This window comes from Charadrius vociferus, unplaced genomic scaffold (assembly GCF_000708025.1).
Source record: "Charadrius vociferus isolate BGI_N301 unplaced genomic scaffold, ASM70802v2 scaffold94, whole genome shotgun sequence".
In the NCBI taxonomy this organism is placed as follows: domain Eukaryota; kingdom Metazoa; phylum Chordata; class Aves; order Charadriiformes; family Charadriidae; genus Charadrius; species Charadrius vociferus.
The window spans coordinates 558,003-582,820 of record NW_009648031.1 but is presented as its reverse complement, the minus strand read 5'-3'; the positions used below and the strand labels follow the sequence as shown (position 1 = coordinate 582,820).

Sequence of the window (24,818 nt, the reverse complement as noted above, 5' to 3'; positions counted from 1 at the left end):
GGTCAAGAACACTTTCAATCCTTTAACTTTAGGAATTGATATAAGTAAGTATTCACCATCTCCTAAAGGCCTTCACTAAAACCCAGATGGGTATAATTCACTCAAGATCTGTAGTCTAGGCTTCAGCAGACTCATGACAATTTTGCATTCTGTTCTTCTAAACTATTTGTTTGAGACATTTGTTCCCACAGCCTGACCACTCACCTTGAGCTCCCTGAGTCTCTGCTCCATGATTTCATACTCAGCAACCGCAACCTGAGGCATGGAGAGTTTAGCTTCTGACTGCTGGATCCACACGAGTACAGTGCTCATTGTCTCTTTGTAGTGTGCAGGAGGCAAACTGTCAAAAACTACATTCAATGGGGAAGAAAAAGGAAAGAAATAAAATAATTTTGTGCTTCATTATTTGGTCTGCTGACAGATGTTTGTTAAAAGACCGAGCCTAATTGAAGTCAATGGCTATTTTGCAACAGATTGCAAGCAGCCCAGTATGTGAGGATCAGATTTGTCCAAGAATTGTCCAAAACCTTTAAAGAATGAATACACTTATTCTAATGCTTATGATACCTCTGTCATTTTATCAGTTGTGTGTTGTTTGACTTTCTTGCTATAGGTCACAGGACAACTTACACAGCCAAGACAACTAGTTTAAATATGTGTGTTTAGAGATCAACAGACAAACCATTGTACTTAACCCAAAATCTAATTTCAGAAATACAATAAGAAATAGCATTCCCTTTTATGGCCCATGTTTGTGTGTTTAATGTTTCTGTTCAAGTAAAATGTTCTGTTTAAGACATCTGTTAAAAGCTTAGAAAATTAATCTTTCTTCTGCATTAAAGCTGAATTTTATTGAGCTGTGCTTATTGTGCCAAAATTACAGCTGCTGTAAATAGACAGCATCTGGCACACACACGAGCAACTCATTAGCAGAGATACTCCCTCTGCCCTCAACAACAGTTGCTTCTACACTCATTGAGAAAAGTACAGACAAATGCATGGCTGGCTGGAAATGAAACATTTCCAACTTGTACCACATAATAATGAAGTATATAAAAGGTCAAAAAAAAAGTTACACCTATTTGTACATCTTGTGTGCCTCTGGTGTTTCAGGAAGAATTGTACTGAAAGATGATATAGCTGTCCAAAAAGCAATTTTGACAAACAACACAGCGTTTAAGTACAAGCTCACTTACACTCTCATACAGCAATGCTTGGAAGAATGTACTTTAGAACTTAACCTAATTTTTTAGTTGATCAACAGAATGCTACTTGAAAAAACCTTACATTTTCAGTTAGGTATCATAACAACCTACTAAAATTGGGGGAATTTAAGCTTTCTTTTATGGATTATGCAGGTTGTATGGCATGCTTTCCTCATAAAAATCTTGGCTGATCTGATTTATCACACACATCTGGGATTTCACAAAAGATAGGATTTGGTACTAGGAAAGACAAGAATTTCTTCCCTTGTGACATATTTTCTTTATGCAGAAAGCAACAGTAATACACTATTGGAAACAGAATTTTCCATCTCGTCAAATAGCATTTTAAATCTTTTTATTTTCTTAGTGAGATTTGTACTGTCTTTGAGTCATTTAATCCAGACAATTCCTACTTTAGAATAGAACATGCATTTAAACACATCACACCAAATGAATTTTAACAGCTCAAATATGTTAAAGGCGTACACAACTTAATTTAGAAATAGCTTTATTTAGAAATATGAAATGAAGTTCAGTATTGTGATTTAATGTTTGACCTTGATAATTATTTTTCCCCTTTAAACGAAAAACAAATCTTAGGACTAATGTATGACTTCAAGCAGCTATATAAAATAATAACTAATTTCAGTAGTAGTGAAGAGTACCACAGAACAGTTAAAATGACAAGATTTGCTGTAACAGCAACTCCACCAAACTGCCTGAAAGTTTGCCAATGATAATAATAATCTTAAAATGTTGTGGGTTTTTTTTCCAATTTTAACAATTTTTGTTCTCTACTATTTGAAGGATTGAATAAGAGTTCAAGTGGGATCACAGATGTTGATATAATCAGGCTAGTGGCTTTCCAATTTGGCTAATAAATATTCAATTTAAAAAGCACTTTTAAGTTCAGTGAAATAATAGTTTTCCTACTTCACTTTTCCAGACTACAAGTTGTGAGAAACTACTTTTCAATGCCTTTTGCCTAGATAAGAGGTTTTGGGCCTTGTTTTTTGGGGGTTTTGTTTTGTCTTTTTTTTTTTTTTTTCTTTTCCGGGGGGGGGCGGGTTTGTGGGTTTTTTATTTTTTTTTTTTTTTTAAGATAGATAATATGTCAGCCTTTTCATCCACAAGGAAGCACATTAACATCTTTTCGGATGACACTTAAGAAGAACCTATATTGTTTTTGCAATTTATGATGTCAGTGGTGAGAATTCAGTCAAACTCCTCCAGTGGGATTCACGTTACCTAATTTTAGCTGTATAAATAATCTAACACATTTACGGTCTCTCTGTGGGTGGTATGAATCTGTACATTCCCCATGCTGATAACACAGACACACATCCAGACCTATTTATTTTTATCATAAAATATGCTATACCAACTAATATTTGTGGATTAAAGTCCACAAGATAAGCACAGTGCATTAACATGGACTCTGCTATATTATATGAAAAATCGAACTGGTAGTCAGAAAGATATAGCATGTCTGCAACCTAAGCTGTAGCCCATGAGAGAACTGTAACAAAATATCACAGAGGGAAAATACAAATGCGTTACTGGGAAATATCAGAATACAGTTCCCATCCCATAATAGGAAACTGTTGTTGCATTAATCTAGTACACTTGTAGGGAATGCATTTTGGTGTGATTAACACTGTAACCCTTGAGAACTGTCAGGGAAATACATTTACACTTGCATATTTATTTTAAAGAAAGTGCTTAAATTAGGAACTACAATGTGCAGATAGATATTTGGCTAGGAATATTTAAACATGTGAAAATAGCTTTCCAAATAAGTAAAATACCTTTTTTTTTTTGCCTCAGCTTCCTTTTTTTGCGACCAGATTTTCCAGTCAAAAATATTTTCCCAAATGAGAATACAATTATCTCAACAACTATCAAATCGCACTGGATATGATGCAATGTGTATCTCCCACAGTCAGGACAAATCCCTCTGTTCATCACATCATTGTCAAAGAAGAAAGGCAACACATATAATCTATAGGATCATTTCAGTAAAGACTTATTCCCTGAAATGAATGAACTGGATTGAATGTATTTCCCTTAAAAATCTCCTCAGCAGTAACTGCACTGTTTAAAACCACGCTAAATTTCTCACAACTTTGTTTTGCTTATTTTGTAATACAGGAAGTTGAAGCTATTAATCGAAGTCTTTATGATGACTTCATAAAAGATGTGATTCCCTTCTCCCACATCTTCCACCAGAAACTCTCAAAGTGGAATCATAAGGAATTTTGTATAATACATAATCCATATTCTGCAAGTGCTTTAACACTTCCAATTCTCTTATTTATTAACGTCTTAAAAGAAATAGAAGGGAAGCCCTTCTCCAGTTCTACAAGATCTAAGGTAACATTAAATATCTTTAAAATATACAAAATTTTAAGTGGTTTTATTTCCTATAATCAAAATTTTTCATTTTTATAACAGAGGAAAAGTATAAAGTGAGCTATAGGGTAGAGGACATTATCTCATATGCATTCATTTCACATGTTGCTTTGTCCTTTCACTCTTTATTTAAGTAAATAAAAAAATACCGGATGAAATGGATGCAAAAGAAAAATGGAATTACTTGCATGTTACTTATTAAAATAATATTTTCTCACACACATGGGAGAAGTACCTTCAGCAAAAAAGGCACATTCAGAGAAAGTTAAACAAAATTTATTCCTCAAAACCAAACAGCATTGAGTATTATTGCTACTAAATCATCGTTCAGGTCTTAAGAAAACTTACAGTTATAAAATTTACAAGACGCTTAATATTTTTCTTTCTCAAGTATGGAATGATCGGTGAAAGATTATTATAAATATCACAACAATTTCACTGTTGCTTATAACCCATCTTAAGGTACTTAGAGCATTAAAGTAAGGTCAAAGTTTAAGAAAAAGCAGACAAATAACAGACTAAAACTCCAAATAGTCATCATACTATTATGGCTACTATGGTTTGATGTCTTACACAATTCTACCAAGACTGAGTTGCATGAACTCTATGTAATGCAACCCTCTTTAAGATACTGTACAAGTAGATTAGGGAGAGAAGTGGTGTACACGCAAAATAACTGCAAGCATGCAGTGGGTAAATGAAAAGTCTAAAGAATCTTGACATGATATAGACGACAGAAACCTTCTAAAGGCCTTCTTGGAATAAACATGAGAAACAGCAATTCAATGCAGATTAATGTTTCACCATCAATAATAATAATAAAAACAACGACAATGACTTCACCTTTGGGAATTACTGATCCTAAAAAGGTAAAATCAGAATTTAAAAGGAAAGCATAGTGCATGAATTTATGTAGTGAAGAAAAATGGAAATAAGTATGACTTTGCCATTTCTGTCTTTATATTCTTAATTTCACTTGCCACAAAAACTTTTTTTTTTTCAGTTACTTTTGAAAAAAAAAAAAAAAATATCTAATGACACTCCCCAAACCTCCTCTGAAGAACAGTCTTGTCAAACACAGAACATATATCAGAACACGTCTCACTGAAGACCACAGCTGGGTAAGAGTTCCCTGCAGCAAGACTGAAAACTAGAAGCAACTTAATGGAGTTTGGTCCAGTCACAGAGCAAGATGAGTACTGGAATGAATCAGCTGCTACCTGGGAAGTAGTTTGAGCCAGGGAGTACTCACCTGACACTGACCTGCAGCTCTCCCTGCACTGAGAGGGAATGGGAGGCTGACCAAGCTGCTTCTGAGAAATCTCTCTGACACAAAAGCAGTTAATTTCGAGAAAAGTAAATATAAAGTTCAACCCTTCATTCTTCACCAGAAAAATTATAAAACTAAGCATTTTCTTGAGAAATCACATTATTCATATTTGAATTATTGCCATGATTGTCCATTTCACTCCCTTGTGTACATTCCTGAACAGTTTGAAGCACTGTCTGACCTCTATTTTTTCTATATACCAGTATTCTAGAATTGAGTAAATGTGTTTGGGGAAGAGGGAGAGATGGAAAGATGGATACTCAGTCTTCAAAAGGATCAATTACCTATGGATATAAATACATTCTATAAAGTAAGAAAAATAAGGTGATATTCCCTCATATTTTATGAGGTTGTATTTCTTTCATAAAAAACATTGTAAAACAGTAAAAAACCCCAAACAAATGGGGTTTAGAATTGGCTTTAATTTAGGTTTTATAACTAGAAAGGCTAATCAAATCATGGAGGAAAAAAACTGAGAAAATCTCAGTTAATCTTTAATAATACTTTATTAAGAAATCTAGTAGTTTCTCTGTGCTGCACAGTAAGCAATCTTGAACCTAAAACCTCACCAGAACAAAACCACCAACAATCTCAAAAAACCCACCCAAATCCAACCAAATAAAAAATATTTGAGGGATACAATCTCCTAGAACAAGAAAATTTTTTTTCTCGGGAAAATAGTGCCTTGGAAAACAGAAGAGAATAGCTAAATGCTAAATCGCTAAATGATCTTATCCATCAGAAAAGATAATGGAGTCATGGAACAATAAAAAAAAAAACCCCACAACACAAAACCCCAAACCCTTAATGATGAACCAAAAATCTTTTTAACATAAAAAAAGCCCCTAATGATGAATAAAAGAAATAATAAAACCTTTCTAGTACATGTAGGTGATATGTACAGGGAAGAAAAAAGGAAAAAATACTACCACTGATCTGCAAAACATCATTCAGTCTTTAAGAAATTTTTCTACCTATAGAAAACAAATAATTGCAAATAATTTATGCAAAGATGGAAATATCTAAAATGCTTTAACAAAGTTTCAACATTTCTATTAAACTAAGGCTAAAATAAAGCAGGGGATATTGCCTTTTCTCCATCTGTTCAACATGAGAAAAATAGTCATTGAAGAAAACACAAGAAACTCAGACTCAAAGAGCCAAATTTTTTGTGCTTCAGCTTTGGTTGCATTTGTTTGTTTGTTTGTTTGTTCCCCCCCACCCCCCCTTTTTTGATTCATAAGACATTCCTGAAATAGGATTAGACCTAATGCAGTATCCCAACCATGATCATTCATACCTACACCAGAGTTCAGACAAAACTGTGTATCAAATTTCTGAAGACAATATACGCCTGACATAATAATCTTACCTAAAATATCACTACAGGTATGTACTGTATGGGAGAAAACAGTCTTATCTTGACAGATGAACCGTTTGAGACGAAGCGCCTGTGATGCAGAGCAGCCACATAAAATAATAACAACAGACCAGGGCTCAATAACGTACTAATTCAGGGACTTCTGTTCTCCAGCAGTTTAGGAGACTCTCCCCAGCCTGTTCCACATTGCCACCTCAGACAGTTGCTTCTGCAGCTGGCCAGGACTCTGGACGAGCATACTGCAGCACAGGAGTGGGAATGAACAGCCAGGAAGAACTTCCCCAAAGCCCCTGCTTGGTGGCATTACAGTTCAGGCAATGAACACTACTCATCTTACAGGACTAACCAACTGGTTCGTTCACAAGGTCTCCTTATAGTAAAATTAGGTGAGGCAAACTCAGCAATTACGCAAAACTGGATATAGAAGAAATCATAAAGAAGCTAGCATTTGTCATATTTTCCTGTTGGCAGAGTGCTAACTGATTTCAGCACATAAACCAATGTGGCATTAAAAGTTTTAAAATCTTATCCATCATATGGCCTGACTTTGGTGTCATGGATAAACTTTACACTTCTTGACACTAAATTTCTACAGCTCATTCTTTCACCACATGCTATGGCACAATTGCATTTTATCTCTTTAGTTCTCCTATGCACCATCACCTCTTTGGTTTGCGTGAGTGCACCTGTGTGAAATAACCAGAGCAGCACAATAAATGCAGTGTTGTTGAAAAAACACCCCATCTTTAAAAATGGAATCATGCCAATCTTCTCCATGAAAGAATTTAGGAGGAATACTACAAAGATCCACTAGAAGGAGCTAGCACTATGTCTAATTTCAAACCACTACAGTCATTTACAGAGACCATTGGTTTAGGGGGCAAATAATCCCTTTGCTCTTGAGAAAAATTAATTTTATATTTTTATCTGATACTTTATTTTAAATTTCATAATCAAATTCAGAAAGTGTACAGTAGTCACGTTACATACCTGTAATAAGAAAGTTAGCTTTCTATTTTGGTATAGCATTTTCCCCCTTTTGAAAAATGCATTTTATTACAAATATTGTAAATAATGTTATAACTAGCAGTCATATATTCTGTGTTGCACAAAAGGAACGGTTCACCAGATGATGAAAAACTAGATACCCTAAAGTAGCTACTCTCTTTGATAAGTTTATGGAGTTAAATTTCTATTCTACGAAAATCTAGAGCGGATTCACTCCTGCAATTAAAAATCTCTCTCCTCTCTACTGACAGAGGTATACAGCCCTTTCTCATAACCTGACTAAACAAAGAGAGCTTTATGTTGCCAAAAAATATCACTGAATCTGTCCATAAATGCGCTAACAAGAGGAGATCTGACAGTAGAACTACATTGAGTATAACCTCTGCTTCTGAATAGTGTACCTTCCTTGTTTTCTCATTACTATATAATATATATAACACACTGATAATTTCTGAAAGACTAATTTAATTGCAAAAAAGACCACCTAAATTGTACTACTGGTTTAGCGCGACAACAGCAAACACAAAAGTAGGGAAGCAAAATATATACACCTATTACTTATATTACACCTATGACACATGCTAGTCAGGCAAACTGACTTCTTGTCATGAACACTTACTGGTCTGTAGCTGCTTTTCTCTGGTCTGCATGTCAGCAAGTATTTGTTTGAAATGGCTGGTAAAAGCAGCAAGGTCAGCGTCCAGGAACAGTGGCCCTTGTTCTTTCTCTTTGAGCGCTTGACTTTGAGCCTTTAGCCGTTCAATTTGAGGCTGAAGGGTTGACATTCGGATGATTTCATCCTGCATTTTTGAACAACAAAAAAATCAAGATAAAGCTGTTCAACCAATGAAATCACTAGTTCCGTGAAATCACTACTGTTTCAATGCACATTACACAACTGGTTTGCTTGCAACTACACCAGTTACAATAAGTAAAAACTCAATATTTTTAATAATTTCTCACAAATCAATACGTCTACTCCCCATACGAAGTTCTTACCATTGTTTAAAGTCCCTTTCACATGATGTTATCATGTTAGTAGTGTAACGCTCAAAGAAAATGAGATAGATTGTACATTAAAATTCCATGCCTGAGGAGCATGCTTTTCATGTGGAGCTGGGAAAAGAAAAACTCTACATGTCCCATAATCCTGGACTCATCTCTGACAGATTATATCCAGGCTAAATAGCATGAAATAGAAAAGGAGAGGTGAAGACACACAGGGATTTCTAGCAGCCCCACAGTCACACATTACAACTTGGGCTGTACTATTATAGCTTCAGGAAACCTTGTACGCAGTGTGGAACTTGCAACTGCTAAGTAAAAAGAAATGAGGAAAGTAAGCCAAATATACAGTTCATAATAGAGCTACTGTAAGAGAAGCTTTCTGCAAGAAAAAAAGAGAACCCCTGTAAGCACAAAGCCAGCTTGGAAATGCCTGAAAACAGAAGTAACAGCATAGATCTAAATTTGGATTTCAACCACTGTTTTCAGTTTGAGAGCTGTTGGAGCCAGAGATTGCATAAAGTCAAACTTCTACAAGTATGTCATGCAGTTTATAATTCATTCCTGTCAAACAATATTAGCTTGTAAGTGATCTCCACCCACAGAGTTGTCTACAGTAAGAGTTAAGCCAATTTCTATGATAGTGCAGCACATAAATGAAAACATTTAGGGGACTGGTGCGACCGTTTTTGTACGACTATTGTACATGTGATGACAGAAGAATATTCCTCCATACTCCACACAATCCATACTGCATCAAAATGCAGGGTATGTAACAAGTAAAGTGGTCTGCAATGGCAGAATTTTGGAGATGACCATGAAGACAGTTTTCTGACCCAGATCCTTATGACAGAGGTGATAAGCAACAGTTTCTTAATGAAGAACCAAAGACACAGATTCTTACAGGAAAAATAAAGGGAAAAGAGTTTTGGGGCATAGTTCCCTATCTTTAGCTATCCAAGCAACTTAATAACTTAATATTTGGGACAGAGGTTTTAATACCCATATGCTAGGTTTTATTGCCTCTATTTCTTTACCAGTCTTTCCTTGAATATTTTCAATAATTATGTTGGAAAGGTGAGGAGTCCGTTTTCCACTTTTATATTGAAATCACGTAGGTCATAATCTGGCCCCTTGTTGGAACATCTATGAAGCACAATATCACAAAAAACTTGGAGAAGAATCTCTAACCTTGCATTTTTCCAACTGAGTTTTTACTGTAGCAGGATCTGTTGCTGGTGTGGGTTGTGCTTTCAGCCAGTTTTCTGCAATAATTGCTGTCTGCTCCAGTTGCTGCAGCTGGGAGTAGAAGTCAATGATGTTATTTTGGTACTCCAGCCATGCCAGTCTTTCACTCAGCAACTGACAGAACTCAATCCAGCGACTCTTCAGCTGCTCTGAGGCTTGTCTAATGTTGTCAGCATTCAGACCCTCTAGAAAGAAAACAAGAGAAGTTCAACACTTAAAGATAAGTAAGTCACAAAGAAAGGAAAGGAAAAAAAGTAAAAGAATTTAACAATTCAAATTCTGTATTTGAGAGCTCATAAATCCAGTTAATGATTTATCATCAAATATCAGTCCTGAACATACAGATGTTACACATTAGTGGAGAAAGCATTTAAAAAATATTTTAAGTTGCTGCCAAGGTACTTTTGTTGCTATGGGAATCAATTATAAAGTGCATTAAAGTACAAGAATGGGAATAGAGCAGAAAGTAGAGATACAATACATATAGCTAATTAAAACTGCTGTAAGAAATAAGAAAATGCCTGACAGCTGGATTTTGAAAACTATGTCTGGACTGTAATTAGATTTTAATGTACAAGATGGGGTTGTGGGGATTTTTTTGTAAAAAGACCACTTTAAATGAGTGGGAACTATTCCGCAGTTATTTTGATGTTTCTGATAAACCAACCCTTAAATTTTGCATTACATGTTATTTTAGAAATATCATAAGCACTGAGGAATAAATGTATGATCAGATCAAACCTCCATCTAGGCCAGTCCCGTGTGTCCAACAGTGACCAACAGTAGACATTAAGCAACGATTGAGAGCTGAGAAACCATAGATGACACTTCTCTATGATTACTTTCAGACAGGGTTTGGTTTCTCTATATAGTTTGCCTATTTCTGTCTATTGTTCAATAATCATGCTGAAATTAAAGTCCATAAAAGAAAGCTGACTTTAGTTATTTGAGACAAGGCAATTATTTAGAAGCATTTAAAGGTAAAAGACCTCTATATACTCTATGAAGAAAGTAAGGCAATACATATAAAAGATAAGCAAAGGGGTCTTACAATAACATCATTTATAATTGTTCTGAAACTTGAACTCAGGTTGAGTTCCAAATAATATTAACATAAGCATCTCATTTATTTTTCAGAGGAAGTTTAAATGTAATCCCTAACCTTTTTTACTGGCGTGACATATAATGATACACATAGCAATAGGACTGATATTGATTTCAAAACTAATAAACTTCTCAATCCAATGAGTAATGCTATATGATTAAGAAAATTTTTAATAACATCATCACTTAGTCATTGGCTAGTTAAAAACATAGCTTCTGTTTCACTGGTTATCAAAATAGTGAAATTTCGAGTGTTTAAAAGGAAATGAGATGAAAGCCTTCAGTGCTATTCCTCCATGATTTTTGATACGCCGTCAATATGGTTGATCTTGTTTGCAACCTGTAGTCCCAATCTGCAGGAAAATTTATTTATCAGGGATAAAAAATAGTAAAGTTAACGTGCAATTGTTGAAGGTAGGACATAGGAAGTGGAGTCCTAATTACAGTTAAATGTCTTAAATAAAAAGACTACTAGAAATGTATTATAATAAAATTTTCTAAGGAATGAGTATAATGCATGTTATATGGCAAACCTAAATGATAATCTGGGATCATGTCTGCTGTAGTTCTCTGGCCAATCCCATTCTAGATTCAGCTCAGGGCTATTCCATTCAGAGATGCTTGGAAACAGCCCACTTGGAAACAAACTGCGCAGTACCTGATAGTGGTTCCTTGGACATGCTTTGTTTACAGGATATTGCCCTCACCAAAAATTGTACAGGATTTCAAAAAGTACAAGCACAAATGTAGAAAGATAGGAAGCCCGGTACTACTGGGAGATAATGGCAACTGTGGTGGTTGGAACAGCTATACATACACATTATACTCCGGAAATTAGGGGGCAGAGTTTAAAGGCTGAGCAAGGGTATAAAATGAGCATTAAAGTATAAATGCGTGACACATCCTAATAAAATCTAATAGTGATCTGTTTTTTTTGTGTACATGTGTTTGCATCTGTAGATATCGTATGCATAACTACATTTTCTTAAAGTGTGATGTCTAATGAACATATAGTAATATGTGAAGAGGCAGCATAAACCTGAATGGCATAGCATGTCTGAATAACAACAATCAAAGCTGACCAGGTACATAGATACTGAATCTTAACAATAGCAAGAAAAAACACATATATAGAAGATAAGCCTTTAACTATGCTATATTTCAAGAATTGCTTCAGTCCTGTTGTGACTTTGGTTATAAAAATGCTGTATACTCATAACAGACAGCAGATATCTTTGCCGCTCTGTTCTCTGAACCTGAAAGACACTGCCTGTGAGTTTGGCAGAGTAGCTATGAAAAGATCACTTTTATTTATTCCTCCTTTCCTCTCTTTTCAGCTGCCACAGTCGCCAAAGTACCCTTAGGCAAGATTATGATTACCAGGGGAAGTACAGTCATGGATTCTCCTTACATAATAATACTTTTCACTGTAATATTTTCTTCAAAGATTTAGAGAGGACTGTATTTCGGATGAAAATCTAGATCCATCAGATCCTCTTTTCTTCTTTTCATTCATATGTCCCTTTTAATATAAGATTTAAATATCTACTGATACCTAATATTATTCAACTTTCCTTAAATCTTTTCTTTATTATCTAAACTTTGAGTCTAAATGTGATTCCAGAAGTGCAAAGATGAACAAAAAAAATGCTTTTGGTCTTTGTGCAACTGAAGTGGACAGTATGAGACCGGAGTATGCAGAGCCATGTTTGGTAAAAGACTGCAGAGGTGCACCTCCATTAGGCAACATAGTACTTTACTGAAAGAAAAACCCATCTGAAAGTCTCCATATGATGCATTTTTTAAATTCTTGATTAACAGTCCACTCGGGTAACTCGAAGTTGTCCATCAGATGTCAGTATGTCATTTCCAGATGGATGCAAGAAAAAGCCATTACCTGCACTTGAAATCATTTGGGCAAATTTGTCAAAATATTTCTTATTTTGAAGAAAGCTAGTCCTCCATCAAATTGAAAATTAACTATTTAAGTAGCTGATGCAATGAGGACATAATTTTAATGGTTTTATTTGCCCATTAAATTGGTGAAATTCAAGAATTTGTAACTTACTTCCACGGTAAGTACTGATTTCTTCATTATCTTTAGCAACTTTAGCAACCAGCAGCTTTCATTCATGATGTTGATATCAATCCCCTTACTCTGCTTCACTCAAGGCAGCAAGATATACCAAAAGTTGACAAGCAGGCAAAGAAACAATATAAAAGCCATTCTCTGGTAAAACAATATTATTTTAGGAATAATGGTTCATAATCTTTTCATGTTTCATATTCTAAAAGCTTCTGATAAAATCAGTGAATAAATACACTGTACCCAGAGGAAACAGATCATTATCTGAAGTGAATCCATTAATTTTATTTCCTTGTGTACTGCACATAACAAATTGTGTCTGAATAGTTTTAATTGTGCAGCACCTTACACGCAAGTACTTTGGAACTGCCACTTAATATGAAGTATATCTTATTAAGTGCATTTATCATTTTCTATGGTTCCATGATGCAATAATGTAATATTATCCACGTTTTTATAGCTTTTGACTCATAAGTGGATGTGAAATGGTAACTCACAAGATAATGTATTTCTTCCACAGAACAGTGGCACTTAACAATTACATGATTTATCACAACAAATTCATTTGTATTCACTTTAATGCTGCCTACCAAAATTCTGAGTACTCATTTTGATGCCCTATATATTTTATTCTAAACTACTATAATAGTCAAGTGGCTGCTTAACATGCTAAACTGCTTCACTCGTGCATCAACAGATTTGTTATTCTATTTTAGAATACGATTTAGAAAAGAAAAGCAGAATAGAATTGTTTCCTAGAAACACTCATACACAGAAGATGTAAGTTTTCTTTGATTGTAATCATCAGACTTCTTTAAAAGCAAGGGCAAGGAGAGACAGAGCACGGCCCATGTAGAATATAGGTGGATGGGTAAAGAATCATCCAGCAAAAGCATCAATGATTTCCCCTGTGATGGTAAAAGTCCTTCGAATGGCAATATTCAGACACATTGCTTATGAACACAAGAACAGCTGCACTGTGTGACATGGCAGCTCTTTCCAGTGCAAAATACTTTTGCTAATGATGGCTGAAAGCATTTACATAAGGCAATAATAGTGTCCTGTATAAATATGCTTCCTCAGAATATTTTCCTCTGTGCTAAGGAACAAATAAATGAAACTAAATAAACCAATCCAATTCTCTCCAGAATTTGAATCCTATTTTTTATTCCCCCTCCTATCACAGTAAAAACAAAAGCAAGAAAATAAATATAAATGATCTGACATTACACTCAGCACCATTCTGAGCTCTCCCTTAGAATCCACCAGAGGTCTTCATTTTTTTATGCTCTTCACCTCTAACATTCAGAATCTTGTCTAAAAGCAAAGAGGAAGCACATCTTACATATAAGTAAAGCCAAAAATTTAGTGATAGCATAATTGGAATCTTCCGTGTTATCATTATTAGTCCAGATAAAATTGATACACAATAAGGAAAAAAATAACAATGCAGTTACAATTGCCATTGCTTCACTTCACAACTGATCTATGCCTTAAATCTCTTTGCCTTATGTAGTCTTTTAATTACAGATTACGGTGCAAATGCATTACAATCATCAATTGCACCACTGACTGATTTCCCTAAAGAAAGTACCACGCAGAATACAGATGGGAGTATCATCATTTCTGATTTGTAGGTTGTGGTAGTTAAGAAGGTTTTCATTCAAGATAACATAGTACATCTATACTCCACTAGATATTCAATTGCTTGTCTCCCACAAATCCATAAAGTCACATCAATTCCAGTTCCTTCCCATGTTATGGAAGAGTTCCAGCATTAGAAGGGGAGGTAATGTAGGCATAGTCACTTTGCCCTGTTGAACCTTATTTTGGAGGTTCAGCAAAACTTTCCTATGCTATATCCTTTCCTCTTGTTCTTAGTGAATCCAGAAATCAACCAAAATAAATACTAAGAGATGCAGACTGTATGTCCCAAATTCATTTCCATAAGCCACACAAGGACTAAAGTAACTGGGTTGAATTACTGTGGAAAATATAAAGCTGCATAAGTTTACTACAGCTTGAGATGTAGGTTTCAAGTGGAATTACTTTTTTTACATAACTTTTAGTTCAATATCAATTTAAAGATAACCCCATTAATTGCAATTGCATTAGATCATAATGACTTGGAAGAAAAGACAAATAGAAAATGTGTTGTATTTAAAAGTACAAAGGCTGAACATAGCAGTTAACTTCCTTTACACTCAAAGTGTAATTTTGAACACCTAGCAATATTCCATTTGCAATTTTTTTTGTTAAAAACATATTACAGTTCTCCTCAACTAATTTTAATTATTTAATTCTACTTTCTACCACTCCCACCTGGTGGTGATTACTGATCATTTAACCACTTCATACACTATTCTTCAAACTGCCTTTGCAGCAGTGGAGTAGCTGAAAGTCCCATAGACATTTCAGGCTTCGAGACCAGGGGAACAGTTTCTTTTTTCAAAGCAATTGTTTCTTCCCTAAAACCATGTCTAAAAAGTGACCCTCATTCTTATGGGCAACTAACCTGTCATCCTTGCTAGAATGTTCTTGCTGCCAAGGCTACCACAACATATGGCACGATACAGAGCTCAGAGCAGTTGATAGGTGGTTTAGCTAGTCTACCCTGTGCTTGCACCTCAAGTGGAAGATGTGCTTCCTAAAAAAAGGTGTGGAGATATTGGAAATATTTATATGCCTATCTGGCCACAGTCAAGATCACAACATCTATGAACCATGAATAAGCATGGACCCATGGACTGAAGGAGGAAAAAAAAAAAAAAAAAAGAGAACCTTGAGTTAAAACCACATGAGAATATTTAAGATGGAATGTTAACCTGCTTTGACACTAGACATGGCAGGTAGTAAAGTACCAGAAAACTAACATATAATGTGCTAGTGAGTTCTGCAACTAAACCCAACATTAGTACTATATAGCCCAAAGAAATTGAAGCTGGAATTCTGGAGGTGCAAGTCTGCATTTGGCCAAAGCAAGAGTGGGGCACTGCTAAATGTGCCGTAGAGAGATTCCACCCAAAATAACAACCTCGATGTGGCAGCACACAAATTTCAAATACTGCCTTAAAAGCCCTGTACAACCAGTTCTCCCAGGCAGAAAACACATCCAAAAACACTGACAGAATTTTTTATATGATCAGCCATGGAAAACTGCCCAAATGATTTCAAGAGGGTGCAAGTGTTAGCAGACTCCCTTCAGTATATTCGCTGAGCCTAGGAAGGGAACCCTTGCAACAGTTCTTACAGTAATTAAATACGCCCCATACATTAAATATAGTCTCTTTTAAAATATTAAACCTTCATACTTAAGCAAGATAATCTTAGGATTCCATCAAATTTGTTTAGCTCGGCCAGTTAGCACTTCAAACTCAAAGCATTTAATTTTAAGCAATTAAATTCTTGGTTCTTTGTTATAACAATTTAATATAAAAGATATGTTCTGAATCTCAATGCAGTCAAAATCTATATGTCTGGTAATCATACCAGTATGACAGATGTTGGCCTGTGTCTAATATTTTATCACAAAGTTAGACATCCTTTAATATGAAGGATAATAACACGACTTACAATTTTATTTCCATCTACCTTTCTTTGTTTTTTCTTTTTCCCTTAAAAAAAAAATCTAAAAGTTCAAAAGAATGACATAACAGAATATATTTTTTAAAAATCAATAATAAAAATAAAAAACTTACAACTAATTTTCTTGTTTAAAAGTTGTATAAAGCTTTGACATTTATTATCTTTGAAAAGCTGAATATCAAAAATCTCTTCCAAAACCCAATAAAATCTTATAATTTCTATGATACACAATATTACAGCAAATAAATATTACAAAACATACACTGTATATTATAAGCCAGAAAGCACTTTTTTCAAACTGTTAAGAGTAATGCCTTCCGAGCTTTCTAACTCAGATCACTTAATGTACCTTCAAAAGCTTAGCAAACTCAGAAAATAAGATTACAACTTAAGTCTCTGCGCAGAACAGATTGTTAATATACAGTTCATTACTGTGAGCATGTTTTACACACATTTCTTTTCATGGTACTAAAGTGGTAAATTTTTTTTTCCTCTTTTCTAATTAACAGATTTACCATTCAAGAACAATAAAAGAAATATAAGGTAATATTACTTTACTGTTCCATTTAGACAGTATTTGCTAATATAATTCTCATGATAAATATGAACCTGTGCGTTTATCAAATCCCTAAGAAGATTATCTAAATCAACTCCCATGTAATTACCATTCACCATCTGTTCCACCAGGGCCTCAGCTGATCTGCTGGCATCTTGCAGTTTTCTGTACTTCTCAGGCTTTTCTCGCTGGATGGCCTGCAGCATGACAGGAAAGGTGAGTGTTTCAACAGAGGGATTTTGAAGAAGTAGGTAATTAATCTCAGGGATGTCTTCCGATTTCTTGAGACCATTTAACCTGTCATATTGCCCTGCCAGCCTCCCCATTTGCAATGAAAGCAGCAAGTACCAGATACCATCAGGAAGGGAGTCAGTCATAAAGTCAAATACATACACTGAGAATGAGAACGCAACAGAGTTGACAAATAAAAGACATACAAATTAAGAGCTATTCAAAGCCCAATATTTCAGAATAAAAATATATGTTCAACAGAAATTCCTTGTGGAAGAACAGATTTGCTCATTTCTCTTGGTAACAGCAAGAATTGAGCACGCTAACCAAATCACAGGGTTTCATAGCACACTACAGTATTGAAGCCATATACCATTTGATTGCTTACTTTATCTTTTTGATGGCAACCCTCCCTTCCCCCCTGTAAAATGCATATTAAAGTCGATGTCTAACATATAGATGAACATATATAGCAGACAACCATATATGAGCTACTAAGTAAGAATGAGAATTAACTGCAGAAGTAACAGAGACTTCTAGTTATGTATTGTATCTAATACACTCAGTTCACCTTCCGTACTCAAAAATTTTTCACCTGCATTCAGGCTAGCTGGTAATGGCTGGTAAAGGTTAGCTGCTAAAATGTCAGGGTATAGTAGGAATCTAACTTTCTCATTTCATTTTGGGTTTGTAGCAATACAGAGAGAAAGTAAAATCATTTTAGATCTGACAGCCCCTGAATGCTGTCTCATAATTACCATCATGAAGTCATTCCACTGATTTTAAACTAATTTAGTTCTACAATTTAGGTGTAATTCAGAAGCTCTAAATCAGAAGCCCAAAAAAAGACGCATAGGGCCACAGTCATTCTTGATACCAAAAATAAAACAGGCTATATACCTCCCAGAGATCCTGACTAACACAGCCTCCCATAAATCAGAGTTCTTCGCTTTTGCACACATACCAAAGGATATGCCGCTGCAAATCCTACATGATGTGTATGGGAAGATAACACACAACCCTGGTTACAGCTTCTCAGTCTGGCTGACCCCGCTAGGCTTCCTAATCACCTTGTTTATTTCCACAGCAAAGGTATATTCTGTGTGACTTGAGTCTTTGGGTGAAAAGGTTCCTTACAGCTGCAAAGAAACCTCAAGTAGGTTTCTTAGGTGTCTAAGAGTGCGTTTAGTAGAATAATCTTATACACTTACATTTGAAAATGTTTTTCGGTTTTTTTTTTTCAAAGATTGTTATCCTTAGAAGGAAGTAATATAAACACCTTTGAATAAACTCTCTTAAAATAACTTTTAAAGTGTGATGCTTAAAACTTCTTCAGTTTAATAGGCAGCAGCTCCCTGGAAGACTTGCCTAGGTGAGGAGACACTTGGAACTTTAAAGAGAGATTTTCAGTTAAATTCACACATTTTCACAGACTACTTATAACTGCTATTCATTTGTGTATATAGAAATGATTGAACAGCAGCCTTCCTAACAATATGCCAAAGCTTCTATCAAACACTTCCAATAATACAATTTTGTATAAATAAAACATATAAAGAAAGGATATTTAGAGAAGCATTAAGGATGGAAATATTTTGGATTTTATAAACATCTTCAATATATACCTAAATTATCATTCAAAGATTACTAAATTTAGTCCCAATGACTTAAAGATGACTGTATTAATTATTTATAGTTTTTGTAGGTCAATAAAATCTTCTACCATTCCACTGCACAACTTAAATGTTTTCCAAATTTTTAAAAAAAGTCTATTAATTCTCTGCAGAGTTCTAAAATTTCTTATAGAATCTTAAGTAATACTACTCTGTCTATAATGCCAGGTATAATTAGCATGAGTCTATACTACAGAGAACTCAAACAAATCATAAAAACACTAAAATATCCTGAAAAAAATTTGACTCTGTCTGTAACACCAGATGTGTAATTATTATGAGTACAAGTGTAATGAGCACAAACGAATTATAAAACAACCCTAAAGTATACTATTTTGAAATATAAAAATGATATGACACAGCAGCCTGTGGCAGTGAACCCTTCAGTGTCCAGAAATACACTGTGTCCAGAAAAATGTGGGTGTTGACCTCTCTCCTGAAAGATTAAAATACCCAGGTCCTGATAGAAAATATAAGCACTATATACAAAGCCCTTAAAAATAAACCCGAAAAATTGGTATATATCAAACTTTCTGTCAATTACTGTTCTCCATTCCTTTTTGTGTTAATTAGCATATATTAAGAAGATGAAGGTCTAACACTGGTTCCAGGAAGACATACACTTACACACAGAAAGCACAATGCTAGCCAAAGGGGAAAAGACGGTCCTCATACAAAGACAAATTACCTGATCTGGGGAGAAAGGACGAAATTCAGCCTAGTTACTTCATAGTACTAATCCCACAGTCCTGACATCACTCTGTACACACTGCCATTGTTTGCCAAACCTGCAAACTCTGTCTTGGATTTTAAGCACCTCAGAAAAAGGATTTCCATAAGCACATGTAAAGTGTCTAGAAACGAAGAGAGTAGGAGTCCTGTAATACCTCTTATTTACCTCTTCACCTCTGTTTTGTTCATTTTGTCCTTTACTAAAAGGGATAAGACTCTAGATTCAGGTTCATTCGTGACACAAGTAGTCTGGGATAAGCTTGAAGAGGTTTGTAAAGTTCTGAAACTCTTAGACTCTGTACATTGTAATCAACACTTTTTTTTTTTTTTTTTTAATTAAGAGTTGTGGTAGCTACAAAGTCACTTCAAAATATTTCCAAACACATAACTTTCCCTTTTTCTACTCTTTTTGTTTTCTATAAAAGATTTTTCAGAAAAAAATACACTAATATGAGAAAAAAGTTATCTTTACAGGCTTTCCTCCAGTCAGGGATTAATTCTCTTCTGGGCTATTTTGTAACTGCCACTGCAAATGTATAGTAGCCTAGTTTTAACTGATTGAACACCACTAAAAATTCATCTTTAGCTAAATGCCAGCTGAAGGTGAAGAGGCTATTTTCACAACGCTGAGCGTTTTATTTGACCCCGAGATTTTAGTTGGCAGTTAATGACTTCATAACCTTGAAAACACTGACGGTCTGAGGAATTCGGATGTTTCTCATATCAAATCAACATCCTAATCTGAGAGCTCTGTGAAAGGATGCACGGTAGCAGTACTCCCTGACCTCCTATGACTCTGACCAATGACCCCCAAGAGAAGGAGATGGCAACGTTATCATCACTGGCTCTGACAGTGATTCAGCTTTCAAATATCCAGGCCCAACAAAGCATGTCTGAAAAAGGTCACTAAAACAAAACGAACAAACAAGAATGGGGCTTTTGAGAATGCCAAAAGAACAAATTTAATTGTCTAGGATATCTGACATTTTCCCTTACAGCTGTTCCTTGTATGTTTACCTTTGATTCTGAATTTCTAGGTGCTGCTTCTTGGCTAACCAAAACTCCTTTCAAGGAGTTTTATTCCCAGCTTATCAATGTCTAAACTCAAATCTGACTTACTATTAAGCGAGATTTTCTATCTAGCAAGTTTTAATTTTTTACACCTGAACCTTCATATATTTGAACTTGCAATTTTGAAAGCTCATTATGGCTTACGAAAACCAAAAAAGGCCTGAGTCACTATTAGGTCTGTTTTTAGTAAAATATACATAATAACTGGAAAACAATAACAGTGTGATGCAAAATAATGATGTTTGCGGATTAGTATTTGGATGTCTTCATTATTTAGGAGTAGCAAGGTTGTTCCACAATGAAACTTCTATACTTATGGTACTCAGTCTCTCTGGACAGGTAAGGCAAATGCCTTTCTTTTGTAGCAGGGAAAGGCTATAAATATTTTTGCTTCTCCCCAGACATACAAATGGACTTTTTGTGCATGTCTAATATATTCAATCTACGTAATACATCTGCCAAAGGCTAATTTCCTGCCAGTTTCTGAAGAGCAGCTGGCTTAGCAAACACAGTCAGTGCATTTCATACAGCCTGCTCTTGGCTCTGTCTCCCCCAGACCTCCTCTCAGCTGGGATGGGAGTAGACTTTTGAACCTGATGAATCATCAATGATGGCAAAAGAGCTTTCCTTGTGGCTGTCATTTCTGAAGTCTGCGTCCCTCCATCATACAACAGATGCACTTCTGCTATATCATATGGAAGCGACCCCTCATCCAAGAAAAATGAGGAGTAAGCTGCCACAACAAGAAAAACAGTCATCCAACTAGTAACCTGTCCTCAAAAGAACAACAGAAGAGAAAGTCATTAGGAAAAGGCCCTAGGACTCAGCACCTACTGTGGCAGGCAACAAATGGTAGGTCTGACAAGCACAGGTGTTCTGTGTTACATCAGTATGTACATTGTCATATATGGAAAAAATAAATAATAGCCAGTAAGGGCCACATCAGACTTCTGTACAATGCATGTATAAGTACAACACTGAGGTATGACTAAGTCAGTACAATATGTCAATACAACACAGTCTTTTTCAATTATTACTAACATGTTTTCCTTTTTGGCATTTCATCTTTTTTATACATCATCTACAACTTTACTAGAGATTATAATATATTAAAACCCATACTACCTTATTTTCTAATGATTTGAGGCTCCTTTTGAGGGAATTAGAAACAAAAAGTGTCAACAAGCAACTCAACTACTCAAATCAATGAACTGGACAGTACTTCCTGACTACTGGTTTTATGGATGGAGACACAGCTCAGACCAGGAAAAGTCAGGTCTGGAAAAACTGTAAAACCTGGCATTTTAAAAACCTGGTTTTATTTTCTTTTTTGAAAAGCATGTACAAAGACTTCTATTAACTGAAAACCGTTCAACACAGAGTCCATGTAGCACTCGTCGAGTGCCATCTTTCAGAGTTCTCTCTATCAAATTAATACATGTAATCAGGATGTTTTCTCCCTTAAAACACCTAGAAACTTCTACATGTTACGTAATTTTCTCATTAAAACGTTCATTTTAAAAACAGTGATACGCTATGAAATCAAAACCAGCCTTGGTCTTTAAAAATATTTTCAGTGTTAATGAACGACACGTGTTCGTTTGTCTTATTTCTATTTAGAGTTACTGGTTTGTCTCAGATCGCTCTTGATACAAAGCGGATCGTTTTTCTGCACTACTTTTCAGTAAAGAAGCTGGAAAATGGTTTCTTAACCATTCAGTTATTCAATTTCCAAGGAGGTCAAAGAAACATCTGAAATACGTTCTGCTATCTGCAGCGTTTCGAATTCAAACTTACAATGCCCATGCACCGGTGAAATTCCACACTTCTTTTCCCTCCCTCCCTCTTCCTCCAGTATTATGTGTGTTTTCACCAACCTAAACGAGATCTGAACAAATGTGGTAGGTAGTGGCCTCCCAGCCCCAATGATCTTCCTCAGCATCAACAAAGGCAAGGCAAGAGCTGCTGGGAACTCTGGCAGGGACCAGAGGAGAGTCTGTGGTTCACCTACCTCCACCCCTTTACTTGCAGCGATCACCACCTCCTCGGAAGCAAAGAAAAGAAAGAAGGAGGAAGGTGAACCATGGCTCCTGGATCCTTTAATGTTTTTATAAAGTCTTAGAAACTGACAATATGAGGTGGAACATCATATTTGTTAGAGAGACCTGAAAGTGCAGGTACTCAGCATAATATGTAGGTCAAGACGTACTAATTTGCCACCCTTGAAATTGTTGTGTTCCTCAAAATAGGAATATATGACGGGGAGACAGGAGCATTTTCTTTGTATTATCATTCCTCTTTGTTTCTTTTTTAATTTTACCTACAATGAAGATTGAAGCACTCAGAAAACCAACCGTAAATCTATTTATGTATTACATGAACCCCATTACCCCAGTATTGAAGCATTTGAACCCATCAAATCTTCTCTGTATATTTGATCCTTTTTGCTGGTTTTTTTATATATTTTTTTTTTTTAATGCATATTTCATGTAACATGAAGTGGTGCCATGGACTAAATTCAGGAGATTACATTCTAATGGATACTTACTAGTGGTAATATTATGACAATATTAACAATTACATTAAAATTATTGCAAGAAAAATATGAATTAACATGATATTTTAAAATGTATATTTACAGTCACGAAATTCAGTGTTCCTCAACCTTATCATAGCTGATTTATGATGGACATGCATACAGTGAGAAAAAACAGCAGGAAAACTAACTTCAATACAGTAACTTTGTTCCATCTGTTTGTGTTCTAGAAGTATGTATCACCATATATTTAAATGAAGTTTCACAGTATACTATGATACTATAAGAGCTAATTATAAAAATTATTCTCCTTTCTCTAACTCAGCAAGACAGGAAATTTTGCATCTATCTACAAAAATAAAATATGGAAGAAAATTTGTAAGAGAGCTAAATTCAGAGTGTGTGAAACATATACACATTTGTTTTGCCAAAAGTAGAAAAAAACATTTTTGGTTCAGGCATGGTACTACAATAGAGTAAAAAAATAATTAAATAAAGAAATATATGTAAAGACTAATGATTTTCATATATATTTTACAGCACTGTGAAAAGAATTAGATACAGATTTTCTTTAGGATACACTAAAAGATGACACTTCTAATATCCTTCAATTTATGCAAGTATAATGTCAAACTAAGCTCTTAGTATAGAGTCATGGTGCATATTTAAGACGTAATATATAGACTTTGATTCAACTTTACCAAAGACTTTCACAAATCTAGAATACTTTAATTAAATATGAGTATGTATGAATATAAAAAAAAAGATGTCTGTATTCAGACAGCCTGCACAGCAATTTTGGTGCCAAAACCTGAGATTTACAGAAATAGTGAGCACTTCTAAATTTCTCTTGTACATATGGACAACCAATGCTTGTCAGCCTACATTTGAACTCATTTAAACTTGGACTTTGAAAGCACTTTGACAAGCTAATACACACTAACAGACATATATACGAGTACTTTCTCCTACATTGACTCTTTCTCTGAGATCTGAGAGATTGCCTTCCTTTCGATATATCGCAAACTCGGGACTCTGAAGCACTGCTTCTGAACGGGTCATCCAGCTATGGAGCTCTGTTGTATCCGAGTCAAACCTAAAAGACAGAGAAGTGCAATAAGACATCTCTTTTGCACAAAGTTTCTGAAAATAGCATTGACAGTAAACACGTTTAACTGGTTGTTTAAACAAGTGAATAAGCAGCAATTTCTCTAAACAAAAGACAGTTTTAAACCCCCCATATTTCATTAGATAGCTCATAAAACTATCGCACTATAATTTGGAAACAGAAATACTTTTTCATTTTTAAGATCGTGATTTGACAGCTGAACAGATGCAACAGTTTTCACAATAAAGATTCTAATTTTACAAGCTGATATTTTTGGAAGACATGAAACGAGTGTCTCTCACAGTGAAGAAAGTGTATCACAAGTCTTGTTGGCTCATCTGAGGATGTAAGTCCTATCTGGCTCACCAAATGCAGCTTTCATACCTGTAAGATTTCTGTCCCAGCTTGCGCTGATGATATTATGAAGGATATTCAAGCAGGAAATTTGACCATTAGACAAGAGTCTCTTCAAATGGACTCAAATTGTTGTAGAATGTAATTACTAATCAAAACCAGATTATAGTTTTCCTACAGCTAAAACTTTAGA

General features: G+C 35.1%; 1 protein-coding gene across 1 annotated transcript in view; it reads right to left on the bottom strand.

Annotated features, from left to right (window-relative positions):
- The window catches only part of DMD (dystrophin), a 927,929-nt gene that overhangs the window by 751,110 nt on the left and 152,001 nt on the right, over nt 1-24,818 (bottom strand). Inside the window, exons 16-20 of the mRNA XM_009883534.1 lie at nt 24,136-24,259; nt 17,030-17,117; nt 9,533-9,774; nt 7,956-8,136; nt 205-350 (exon numbers count right to left, since the gene is read on the bottom strand). Of these exons, the coding sequence (XP_009881836.1) occupies nt 205-350; nt 7,956-8,136; nt 9,533-9,774; nt 17,030-17,117; nt 24,136-24,259 (781 nt within the window). The remainder of the gene's footprint in view (nt 1-204; nt 351-7,955; nt 8,137-9,532; nt 9,775-17,029; nt 17,118-24,135; nt 24,260-24,818) is intronic.